The following is a 14,065-nucleotide window of genomic DNA, read 5'->3' as shown; positions in this document are numbered from 1 at the left end:
TTTCTGATATATATTGAATCGAACGACGCGTTGAGTTAATTTACTGTGTGTATTCCTGATTGAGTCAACATGTGTATCATGTGCCTAAAATAATTCATAATTCTAAATATGACACAACAATGCTACAAGTAATAAGGAAAACTTATACATTATTGTTTATAAAGACAAAAGACTAGCATATAATCAAGAAGTAGCATATTCGATATTAAAACCTCTTATAATATAAGCTGCAATATTAAATAGTTAAAATAAAATAAGTAGATAAAAAGAACATAAACGTAAAGAGATTTTATGCATTAACATTAACATTTATCATTGCATTAACAGGTTTCCGTAAATAGCTATTATAATAAAATTGATGATTTTCGTTTCCAATATACGTGGTCAGATAATAAGCCAACAACTGGAGTCTGTCACCAAGCAAGATTTAGGATTGTTGAGGCTCTTCTATTTAAATTTAAATTTTTTAATTATTAAACTGTATTTTAGAAAAGCAAGTTATTTTATTTTACATATTTACTATATTGAAATGGCAATAATATAATGGGGTATAGTAGCTTTCGTGTCAGTCAAAGTTAAGACTCTGGACATATTTACACAGGGAAAACATTGACTATGCAACCTCTCTTGCACCAAAAAAAAGGAGCTGCCATCCATAGGGCTAGGAAGGTTTGTACAAACGTATACAGTATATTAGATTAATTATAATTAACAATGACATTTCATGATCTCATGAGCTCATATGTATCAACTATTGTTTAATAAGAAAGATCTGGTATATTCCATCAATATAAACCCAATCACATACTTATGTTACCCAAAACTATTTAGTTTTAACTTGGCTATTCATATTATTTACGATGATGCTACTATACATCGTGAACTGAAAGTGGAATGAACAGAAGATAAATTTTAATAAAAAAAGGAAACCGAAACAGAAATAGATGCAATTTGTTTTGTATCTATATTTACACGACTCTGTTGAGCCGGTGCCAAACGGATGTGATCTTCCGGAGCAATTGTGTCATCGTTATTTACAAACCGCTCTCGCATCTAATATTAATTATAATTAATAAACAATCACTTATAGGGAAATAAGTGCATTGCTGATATTGATTATGAATGCACTAGCTTTGAAGATCAAATATGGTTATAATACATCTGATTGGAGTTAGAAAATATGAGGTGAACACCTCACATTTTTTTATCCTCATGGTCTACGTCACGGTCGAAATTCTGCCAACTAAAAAGTACCAAGACTAAAGTACCAAGTAGTAAGATCACAACTAAAGCACTACACCACAGAACCATAATAAAATACTAAAGTTTCTTCTGAAGAAGAGAAAGTTTTTCTAGAAGTAGACATTTTATGGCTTAACTTCTTTTGTTGTAAAAACTTACTTATGTATGTATTAGACCGACCCAAAGCAGCGGTTCACCTTCGATACCTTATCTTATCTCTGTATTTGGCAACCGTTCTAGAGCAATGTTTATGGTTTCAGATACCTCATTACCTAATAATGGTTACCTTGTTCCGAATGATAATTACTGAATTTTATAAGTGAATAAATAAAATAATTATTTTTCCTTCGTGTATCTGAATCGTCAATAACAATGTATTAAGAACACCGAGTTTAAATTACATACGTATCATGTGTCGGTACATAGATTCGTTAGAGGTTATACTCAAAGCTATATAGTCACTAGTTTCTAGTTGCAAGTAGTACTTTATCACGCAATCGTAAATCTGTGAACAATAGTCTCGTGAGTGATATTATCGAATGGTGGCTGACAACAATGTACTTTGCGTTCATTCATTCATCGCTACGAGGTCGATTATCATGAGCCTTGAGAATCCCCTATTATTGCTGTATCACCTGCCTTTAATATTAGTTTATAAACGTGTTTAATTTTATTGAGCCCCTCGAAATAAATATAAGTGCACTCCAGTTTTCTTAAATAAAAGTCACAAAATTAAAGTACAACGATTACTAATTTTGTTTTTATGCTATGTGGACGTGCATATGGGCCACCTGATGGTAAGTGGTCATCACCGACCATAGACAATGGCACTCTAAGAAACATTAACCATTCCTTTCATCACAATGACTCACTCACCCTTCAAACCGGAATATAACAATACCAAGTACTGTCGTTTTACGGTAGAATATCTGATAAGTGGCTGGTACCTATCCAGACGGGCTTGCACAAAGCGCTACCACTAAGTAAATATTATTTAGTCTAAATTTTAAACCAATTAAAACGATAAAAGGTCTTAATGAGAACAGGAATGAGAAAGAGGGAGTTGGAGTCGATCTCGAACGCGATGAATCATCGCGTAAAATGTAAGCGAGAGATAAGTTAGTGGCGACAATCTAGGACTTATCGCAGTAACCAACGGATGTTTATGCAAGACTAGCAATTTACTGATTACAAACCTACGCGAGTTACTTAGCGAATTTAGAATTTTAGTCTCATTGTAATACAATTTGCTATTTTCTCAACGTTTAACAGAAGAGACGATTCTAATGAACTTCGAATTGGATTTAAATAAATATATATTTTTTTATTGTTAGAAGAGAGAGCTCTGGAAACATTCTGGAAGTATTTGAAGACTTGTTCGATTGTCCCTAGTGATTATCATGGTAGAAATAAGGTATATTAAGGTTATTATTATTTAAGTTACTGAAAAATAAAAACAATTTTTACCGCCATTAACTGAAATAAAAGTCAAAGTCGAATAAAAATACTTGCATTAACAAGGTAAATGATATTTAAACGACACACATTAGCATGATCGTCGCTTCAAGGGTACACAGAGAGGCTAAGGCATGGGGGCAAGGTCTAAAAAAACTGTAAACGCTGCTACGCCAGATATTTTTGGTCTTATTTTATTTTTCCATTGTAAACGACGGAAAATTTATTGTTAAGTCGACAGTTATTCGTTATATTTCAAATATTCTCGAAACGAAATAAAACTTACCTCAGTTACTGACTGTTTATTACTTTTCTTAAAATTCGATTTTCCAATTCTCCTTTTACGGAACAAAAAATCCCACATGATGACAAGTGTTCAAAGAAATTTAATTACAGACACAATATAATTAAGAAGACGTGTTCGCCTTAGGTGAGACCCTTACTCAAATGCGATATCATGGTATCCGAACTACATGAGTCAAAGGCTACGAGCTGATCTCGTATAAACAATTTCAGAGTAATTTATAATATTAACTAGTACTAAAAATACCGTCGGCGTGTTTGGGGAGTGCATCAGTCTTTGCAAACAATTAAGATATGAAGATGATATCACCGACACACTTGCTCTCACGTACAAGATGCGATAATTCTAAGATTATAGCGAACATTGAGGATAAAACATAGCAAATACTAATGGACAATACAAAAATATTGGCAGACAATATTAACCTTTTTACTTGACCTGACATTGACCGATTTATAACAGGGCTTTCTATAAATAGTCACATAATGTAAATACGAACGTTAATTTGAGACAACAATCAAACAGTCTTTTGGAAATGTCACATTTGGCTAAACAGTTGAATATCTCGTTTTATAAGAAATATGTTGTAAAAGTATTATTATTTTAATGATTTCATAATAAATTAATATAAGTCATGTAAGACAACAAGTGACGTCGCAATACGATACACGATATAAAAGAATAAGTAATAACATGTCTAGAAATGATAAGTCATCGTTATTTTCAGTTTCTTGAATGACAATAATTAACGTAAAAATTACCTAATAGAAAGTAACGCTTGAAGAGGAATATATCACGATATGTTCTCATCGCATCGACGAATTTTGTTTTCATAACAAGTTAATTGGTAAGTCTCCAAATATGAAAGTGATCACAGAATTTTATGTATGAGTTAAATGAAACTAATATTCTAGCATTTAACGTTAAATACATTTTTTTTATTTAAGAGTCTTATTAATCGGACAGTTTTCTAGAACTGTATTTTATTTATTGTTAATTTTGTAATTAAGTTAACGAATCTTAAATACAGACAATTTGGAAAGGAAGTTTAAAAGCAGCGCCTGTGGCCCGTGGCGGGAAACCGTTGTACAAACTAAATATTTTATAAATGAAATATAGAAGCATAAAGTTATTTATAGTCAAACAAAACACTACTTATATTTTAGACAATTATTTTTTTCGGAAAATACGAATACATAATACTGTAGTTTTGTTAGAGCTAAAGATAAAAACTCAGATAACAAGACGACTTGTAATCATTAAAACGATATGGAAACAGCAATGTGTTTCCTAATGATAAATGATGACGAGTTAAATGTAAAAAGAGGAAGTAACTATATTTATAAGGTACGACTAAATGCAAAAATTACACATGGTCAAGGTAAAATAATTAACACGACAGCTCCAGGTGTCACCTCCGCATCTATTAAGCAAATACAGTCATTTAAAATAAACATTTTTCTCGGCAGGTCGATTTACACACACCTAAATAGTAATTTGTTTAAGTCGACTCATGAAAGTAATTATAACTATATAAAAAAATTTGCAAGTAAGATCGTTATCATCAGCGGAAAGGTTTTATTTGAAATTTACCGTTTGCCACTGTAATATAATATAAAAAAGTAAAGCATAGATAAAATAACATTTTTAAGACTAGCGATAACCTGATCTCGAATTATTAGCAAGTCAAATTACATGGATTAGAATTTGGATAACGTTACTAATAATTATAAGCTTAACGAGAGACGTTTTATATAAAAGAGGATACATTTTCAAATCATCTTCTGTTAATGGTAGAACAAAGGCCAAGCGTTACAACATAAGGCGCTTAAAATTGAGGGACAGGTGGGATTGAGCAGGTGATACTGTCATATGGCTAACATTATCGGCCACATTTGTATCCCGTTCTTCCTGTTCTTTAGTTAGAAATTACATGAATACAAGAAACTAATTCGATGCGACCATTTGTGTGCTTCTATCCTCAGAGGATTTTGAAATAGTTTTTGTATACACCGTATATGAATGAATTATCAGCAGGAGATTGATCGTTCTACGAACGTTCAAGAAATCGAAATGTAAGTGAAACGGTGTGAAACGTTATGGTCACGAAGCATATCGACCATCAAATTAATTTTCAAGTACAACAAGTAATGAATGAGTGACGCGTCAATGTGTTGCAGCTCACGGAATTGATTCTGCTGAGATAATGTTGATGATTGAAACTTTTATTTTGTCATTGGCTAATCAAATATGGCGTAAATCAAAAAAGGAATAAATTGAAATAAAATATTTTGTTTGTTGGAAATTTCAAAGAAATTATTATATTTAGTGATGTCCCTAATCTAACAGCTTTCTGCTAAAGCGGCCACTGTCAAAGAGTATCAGCATAGGAGATATTAGTGCACAAATTTGTGCACATGGTTGCACTCTTTTCTCCCTAAATATCATAATCTGATGGGAAGGCAATCCGATACGACCGGTTAGAATTTAGAAGCCAGACATTTAAGCGGTGTAGATAGGTGGACCAAAAATATGCCACCTAATAATGGTAAGTAGGGATCATCGACTGTGGACATTGTGCCATCAACCTTGGTTGCTCAAATGTTGCACTAATTATGATTCTGTTCCAGCTTTTGCCCTCTTCTAAACTAAATAGAGCCGGCCAGTCAAACAACATTTATAATTTGAATCGTCACTAACTCCATTGACAATTTTAATCCAACGGGTTTGGAAGAACTAGTTTAAAGTTCAGTCGCAAGTCTTGACCTACACATGGCAACAGGTGACTTTAAACTAAAGCTTGTTCAACTATGGGAATATTCAAGAAAAATACTAGTTTAATTAGAAAATTGCTATTTTACATGACGGATGAGTCACACGAGAATATGTCTTTGATGGAACAAATTAAATTAAGCAAGGAAAATAATTATTATTTCATCATCATTTTCAGTAAATTCGATTTAAAAATAAAACGAATGACATCACAGTGGGTTTTAAACTGTTTGAAGTGACAATTTACCTTGGGCACCTAAAGTGACAACTTGACTCTAATTATACGATAAAACACAAATCAATATAGTTTTGCGATAGAAGCTGAACAATAACCATGGTAAAGGCTTATTGGGTAAAATTTGCCCAGGATATTATGCTTATTTTTGAAATCGTTAAAATAGCTAATCGTCTTTGACGAATTGTAAAAAACAAAAGACGTGATGTCATTTCTGATATGGGTTCATCATTAAAGTTGTATTTATAGACTATATCGTACCAAGCCGTAACTGACAAACAAAATCTAATATTAAAAGTAAATTTAAAAGTTGAAGAGTTTGGTGTTTTATTACATGAGAGGATGTAATGAACCGTGAAAGTATTTTACGAAAAATAAGTAAGATATGAGGATGGTCAAGTCAAATCAGAAAAGATAATCACAAGATTATCTGCGAAAACATTTGATACTAAATTTACTATTTAGTATTATATCAGAAAATTACTTTTCAAGATATTTAAAATTTTACAAAATCGTATCATATCTTCGTTATCTTACGTTTTATAAAATAATATTGAGAACATTTTGAATATTGACTTAATTTGTAACTTGTAGTCTTATCAGAAGAATTGTAATTAAGCGCGATTGTGATGCCTCCATCCCTTTTAATTATTTAAATATTAAATAAATAATCATGAAGGACACAAAAAATACGGAAACGTATATTATAAATTTTTCATTTTTGTCGTATGAGACAAATCACATTTTAAATAAAATCCAAACAATGGATAATAGTCAAAGCTTTACAGGCCTTAATGAGATTAAATAAGATACAATTGAGCGGAAACATGTTATAAGTACGTTTTTGCTTAATTTTTTTGTCAAGTTATACATTATTCTCTCGTATGAGGAAGATCCTTGAATATTCAATAAGAATATGTAAGTACCTTTTATTTGTTAATCAATGAATTACTTAAAAGGAAAATCTAAGACACCTGCAATTATTGCTAATATTTCCAATATTTTTTCCTTTATTCGATATCAAAATTACTTCATATGCGATTAGTTTCGGTTTGAAATGATTTATGCTCATTATCCGTCTAATTCAGGTCTCTTAAATTACTGGTAACATCGATAACGATATAAAACTCTATTGTTGCCGTATAATTAAGGCCCCTATGGTTATTATGATTTAATCGTTGTTCGTTTTCTGTTCAAGCTCTTGAATTATTTTCCATGAACGAAATCGAAAGCGAAGGCGCATTAGCGAAACAGGAAACCTTCTCTATCCCTTTTTACCGAGTGGTAGAGACAAGGACAGGGAGAAAAAGACGGTTAAAACCGTTTGCGGCAAAATAAATAATAAAATCTTAACCGTCCCATCTTTCATGTTCGGCTGACGTCGTGATGACATCACCTCGACTTGTGAATTGAGTCTATAACTAATATATTCGATGTGAAAAATATATTTAATACTGTTGCTAGGTAAGAATTTCAAGAACGAATTGTGCACGCTAATTTACTTTATAAAGACTTTATAATGGCGGACGGACTCGAATTGTAGCGGCGAGCCAACAATAGTAAATTCGAGGTGAAATTATTGCAATAAAATTTCAAACTATTTCCACGAAGAGAACATAAATGCACACACAATTCAAATATGAATATACCAATGTTTCGTAACTATGCACATAAAATGCTTTATGATATTTCCATTTGATTGTCCTTTGAACGTTATGTAACAAGTACCTGTTTGCCGCCGGCAACCATTTTGCTGAATTTGATGTAACACTGGTACAAAAGTCACGGTCACATACACACACATGCACACAGGATTATTACTGGGGTGATTTAAGGTAATACGACGCTAAAACCGCGTCTGCCGGACGCGGCGGTAGAGTTTGAACTGAACGGTCGCCTGCGGGGATGCGTCTGCGCTGCGCCCCGAGGACGAAGGCTGACGCGCTCACCTGATACCAAATCATACTTTTCATAGTATACACCATCTTAGCCTTTACACCACTTATTATAAGGACTATAATAGGATATTTCAAATTCGCAAACACAGGTATAGTGACGACAAGTCTTCGTACTATGTAATAGAATGTATTTAATTACTGTGTAGCCTACATCGAACGTGCTATAGTCGGTAAGTATTCTATCAGTTTGTTAGTTTTCAATGTATCCAAGTGCTAGGTTTTGGTTCGCAAACATGTACTGTTAAAATCTGTACGGGTGATCGCCTACAGTGTCACGTTTTTTAGATATTTTTTCTTTTATTTCTAAATTGAATCGTGATCCAATCGATGACTAAATAGCGTTATGTTTTGCTATTACCATGTGAGTAGGAGAACTTTATTGATACCTATATCACAGATTATTCATTAAATGTCTAGCATTCTTTGGTTATTGAGTGAATGAAAATATTTATTTCTCTTTCAAAGGTGGGTTAATTAGATAAGAGGAAATAACATCGAGAAGGCTTGAAGTATTTCGATCATATAACTTTTTGCAACTCATTCAGAAAACGGTTAATATGAGCGTCACTAATAACAGCTCTTAGTATTACGACTAAAAAACTGGTACATAATTTATATTTCTGCATGTATTTATATCTATTATTTGACAGGAAGATGCAAATGACACACTAAATGCAGTATTGCACGCAAGTGTTAAATATAGCCCAGAAATATCTTTATGTGTGACTAAATGATGTAAATTTAAACTGAAACAATAAATAATGTTACTGGTACTTAAAATAAATGTGAGTTATTTAGTTGTGTAACAATCAATCCTATATAATTGTTAGTGTATTTATTAAATGAACGTATCTCTAATCTATATCACACGTAGCGTTGATGTAATTTAACTTAAAGATTAATTAAAGGATCTCTTGACTTGAAACTTTGTCATATATTTTTGTTTTTCTATTTGAAAACAGCAAAACGAATGGGTCGTAAAATGGTAGGTGCATAGCCCGCCGTTGATACTCAAGTATTAAAAGAAACTATGCAATTTTAGATTCTATGTCCCTTGAACAAAAAAGCCCTTAATGTGTATAAAAATCTACACATTAAACTTTTATACACCAAAATCTACTTTGAGTTCACGGTTTTTTCTATGTCCTGTTGTGAACAGTAGAGCTCGGATCCTCGCAGGAAGTGCGTCTGATACACCGCGTGTTAGATAATTGTTCGGGTGACGCATTTAAAAGATGAGTCAACAGCCTTAGCTCCTAAACACAATGTGCTCGAATTGACACAAGAACACCCGATTTCAAGATTGTTCGTGTAACTATGCCAAGTTTACGCGGCAATACTTTACACGTTTTCGAACGATATCGAAACGTGATCTTTCGCATTATAGTCCTATAAAGTGTATAGAGGAATAAAGAGTGCATCTGTGTTGGCACACACACTTTTGCAACTCTGTGTCTATAATATCTTCTGAGCTGTCTAGTTTTTAGTGATTAACTGTCATTGTCGTAATCTGCCAGAAAGAACCACTTAATGGTAAAAAACGTGTCTTTATTTTCCTCAAAAATCACATTTGACCGTAATGGCGAAACTATTGTATTGAGTGCGTTATCAAATACATTCCTTTTTTTTTAAAGTGAAGGCAATTCTAACAATTAGTAAAAATTCTTTGTCTACTGTATACGTCTGTCTATTTTCATTGTGACTAGTTCAATTATTTTTGACACTAAACCTATGGTATGTAGGGTGTAGTATGGAATATCTGTGGTAAAAGTTAGTACATTTTAGTATTAGTAGTTAAATAAGATAACTTTATAGCGATAATAATATAAAATGTTTAGATATATTGATTTCGATATTTGTCGAGATGGCCTAGAAAAATAGAGGGTTATCCCATCAAATAAAGCGTATTTTACATGAATCTGTGCATTGGAAACATTGTATTGCATAGCATTTGTTTCAAGAACAGTAATGGGGCAGCGTCGAGGAATGACCTTTCAAGATCCTTAAGAGGAAATCCTATGCCATAAAATCAATCCATTGTTATTGCTATCCTTTCATAAATATGACCTCTATAGCTTCTTCGTTCTCAGAAACAGAAGGTATTTTAATGTTGGGCAGATAACGTATCTTCATGACGAATTCTTTTAAACAGTAATTCATAATATCATAAGATATTTTCAAATGTTACGATATTAAAAATTAATACATATGATATGATATAATATCGAGCGGAGGGATCTCTCCGCCAGCGTATCTAGTCTTTTTTACCGAAACATTTATAACTGCTGCGTCTAAATCGTAAATTTTATTCGCGTTGCTCGATTTTAACATGTCAAATTATTTTATTTACCTAATTAAAGATTAAGTGTTACAAAAACCGCGCTAATTAAGTTTTCTAATTATTTTAAATTTAAAAAGGCCTTATAGATAGAATAAAACCAGTATATGTCACGCACAGTATTTCAATATAAAAGCGTGATTGCTGTAACATTTGGAAAATAGTATTTCCCTGATTACGTAGAAATAATAAATATTTTTTTTTTTGTATTTTAGAATACAAATTTGGTAATGTTAATTACGCTGCGAATCTGATGTTATGTTTTCATCGTTAGAGCGATACAAACTGTAACTATTTGGAGGTAGAATATTTGACGTGTGGGTGGTACTGAGTTACTGACCCGGGCGGCCTAAAGTTGCACAACCGGTAATATAACTCATAAAATATATAAAATTTAATAATATCAATATTTCACGTAAATCGAACTAACATTTCATACGAGCACACAACAAAAAACAAATAATTAAAATGTTAATGCCATGAACATAAATCTATACCTATCATATGTCTGGTACGTATGTGTTTATGGTGTCGGCGAGTGAATAGGTGCAGTGTCCACTAATACTATAACTAGATAACGCGTGTCCCACTTTCTAGCTTCCTTCCTATGGCAAGCTCGGCACACGCTTAGCTAAGAAAATACTATACTTGAAATTACACAACACAAAAACCGTACGAATCTTTACTTGTTCATATAACCTATCTTCCCTATATTTGGCGAAATCGTTTATTTACATAATCGCTAGCTGAAGACGTTCTTTTACATATTTGCATAGTTATTTAGAAAGGTATTTACAATTATACATATTTGTACATGTAAGATACATGCAATAATATATTTGATGTTGTTTTTTCCGTTATATTATTCACAGAGGTGTTATTTTAATATATGTATATTGGTATGTGTGTAATATATTTTTATTATATTTCCTTTAATATATCGACATCTGGAAAATAAAAAACAAAAATTGAACTTTTTTTTTAATTCCAAATCAATGCATAAATCGAAGTAATGTGTTCCTTCTTTTCGAGTTTTGGATAAAGGCTTAAAGCATTCATTCTTAGAACTATTAAATACCGAATGTTGTTTGAATTGATAAGTAAATAAATCTCAAGTCTTGACATGCAAATAAAAAGTATTTCATTCTTGGGATAATGATTCTTAACCTGACGATTATAGGAATGACTATTGATTGTTATTATATACGTGATTATTCTTTTTTAAATCCCGCGAGACATGGTCTAACTTTTATTTTTCATAACATGAAATGCGCGGTGCCGTATTATAATCTTTTATATTATTATTTTTATTCTTATTGATGTATATTTATATATAGTTCATAAAGGGAGTGGTGACAAAAATCACAATGACTAAAATACAAAATAAAATATCAAATACATGCAATCCACCTGACTGGGGTGATTAGGATTTCTATGGTTGATATTTTATGTTGTTATATATGATATATTATTAAAACTATATAATCATATGTGAAAGGTGGGCAAAGAAAAAAATATTATACAATAAACCTGTCCAGTACACTATCTACTCATATACCTCCCAAAGCCATTAGCCAAAATTTTTATCATACTGGTGTATTTTTAAAGCCTGTAATACATACATACAAATAAAAACATTTAATAGTAGTAGTAGCTTATGTAATATTGATATAACTTTTTGGATTGTAAACACTTTTTATGACGACAAAAAAGTTTGATAAACTCATAAAACTGGCTGGTCACAAGTAAGTTGCTACAAATGCTCTTTACCGCTTCAGAATGACCATAACATAGAGTAAACTGATATGCACATGATCATATAAATAGAATAAGTTTTATGACTTAACATGCTGAAATGTTTTCATATTTATTTTTTTATTTACAAGTGATTATTATTATAAAAAAATCATAAAAAAAACCATTAGCAAATGTTAGCGTACAAAACAATTGAAAATTAAAATCCGTCAGCTAAACTATACTTATAAAACAAAAAACACTTCAATCACCAAACAGTGACTAACCAATACATCATTCCCACCGGGAACTATTAATTTAGTAACATATTCAAGTATCTGTAAAACAAATAGATTATTTCAATAAAAAAAAAATGTGTAACATGTAGCATTTACTTAAATAATTTCTATATAACTTTTTTTTTTAATTTGTTTTGACTAACAAAATGTACTATAATTCCTTTGTTACCTTTTTTTAAAAATAGAAACCTAATTGTTGATAATGACTTCATTATTGAAACTGCTAATACTTTTTTTATAAATGTTTGCAACAATATATTTACTAACAGAATTTTTATTTTTAGATATAATGTATTTATCTGAATGGAAGTTAAAAATTTAGTTCTCTTATCAACAGCTGCTAACCTTAGTGTCACCTTGCTAAATAAAACCATATGAATATTTTGAAGATAATTATTTTTTAATGTTAATGTTTATTTTGTGAAAGTTGTATATGATTATACAAAACAATAATCAATATTTATATTATAATAATTGAATAGAATTGGATATAAGACAACAATTTTATTTTTCATTTTTTCAGCTGAAAAATATAAATGGAACAATAAAGTAATTACTCATTATTTTTATAATGATAATCATCACTAAACTCAGGTGTTATTATATTGTTATCAATGGTTGCTAAACAAACACTTTTACTTTTTACTGGATCAGCCATACACAACCACAACATAATCAAATAAACCATTCATACAATTTACTCCCATTCATGTAAGTAAGAGCTTACTAACATTCGTTCAGTGATTTAATATGCTGTCTGATCACATTGCAATGGTGAAATCAGTAAAAACACGCAGAGACCGAATTCATTCTGAGACGTTAGAAATTACGATACAACTAAAGTATGTAAGTTCGTATTAGATAAATTAAGTCTAACTTACCGATTTCGGCATGTTTGCGGTTTAGGATCACAATCTGAAACGAGAAACAACCATGTATAAAACATTCGAGTACAAAAATTCCAACTCTAGGAAAGCGGTTGACATGTATCGTAGGCCGCGTGACATTTACTCAGAAAAATGTGTGTGAATTCACTGTTATATGCGCATAAAATCTTTATTTACTTTACAGCCTATTCTTAATGTTTTCTCATGAAATAGATGTATACGGGCGGCGACTGTAAATATGTATTCACCGGCGGGGGTTTATTAGATGTAGCGCAAATAAGAATGGGTCGTCATGTTAAAACTTCAAAATTGTGACAATAACAAATATAATTTGTCACAGCAGACAAAACTTACCCAGTAAAAAGAAGAGTATCACCTAATAATCCACATAAGTAGCACAACACACATGAAGAAAGCACACACCCAAAAGAGCCACAAAAATATCGCGATGTGATGTGACAAGTGACTTCGTGACGTGGTATATTGTGTTACCATATATTATATTATAGAATCTACCGTAAGTATATAATAGTTAATAGAAGAATAGTAGACTTTTTAGGATCATTGAAGTTAAAATATAATTATTTAAGATGTTTATATTATTTTTTAATAAAAAGTAATATGTATAACTTAATAGTTGTTTACGAAAAATAAGAGAATGATGATTTTTAAAAAGTCTTCGTATCAGAGTCTACAAGTAAAAATAAGTGTTATGTATAATGACCATATACAATATATACATAATTATGTTAAATGCATAAAGTAATTTAATTGTTTAAATTTGATATAAATTATTCGATTTACCATATTATCTTTCACCGTTAATCTTACTGCTAATAGC

At 31.2% G+C, this 14,065-nt stretch overlaps 1 protein-coding gene across 3 annotated transcripts in view; it reads right to left on the bottom strand.

Moving 5' to 3' along the window:
* The window catches only part of LOC124532593 (moesin/ezrin/radixin homolog 1), a 34,492-nt gene extending 20,784 nt beyond the window's left edge, over positions 1–13,708 (bottom strand). Inside the window, exons 1-2 of one of the 3 annotated variants that reach the window (XM_047107572.1) lie at positions 13,579–13,708; positions 13,219–13,252 (exon numbers count right to left, since the gene is read on the bottom strand). In XM_047107572.1, coding sequence (XP_046963528.1) covers positions 13,219–13,230 — 12 coding nt within the window. In that variant the 5' untranslated portion in view covers positions 13,231–13,252; positions 13,579–13,708. Of the gene's footprint in view, positions 1–2,983; positions 3,128–7,736; positions 7,948–13,218; positions 13,253–13,578 lie in introns of those variants that run through there. The other 2 variants (XM_047107571.1, XM_047107570.1) reach the window with 2 other exon arrangements.
* Positions 13,709–14,065: the final 357 nt, after the last annotated feature.

Source organism: Vanessa cardui, chromosome 9, assembly GCF_905220365.1.
Source record: "Vanessa cardui chromosome 9, ilVanCard2.1, whole genome shotgun sequence".
NCBI lineage: Eukaryota > Metazoa > Arthropoda > Insecta > Lepidoptera > Nymphalidae > Vanessa > Vanessa cardui.
Note: the sequence above shows the minus strand (reverse complement) of the source record. Positions and strands in the feature narration are given on the sequence as shown.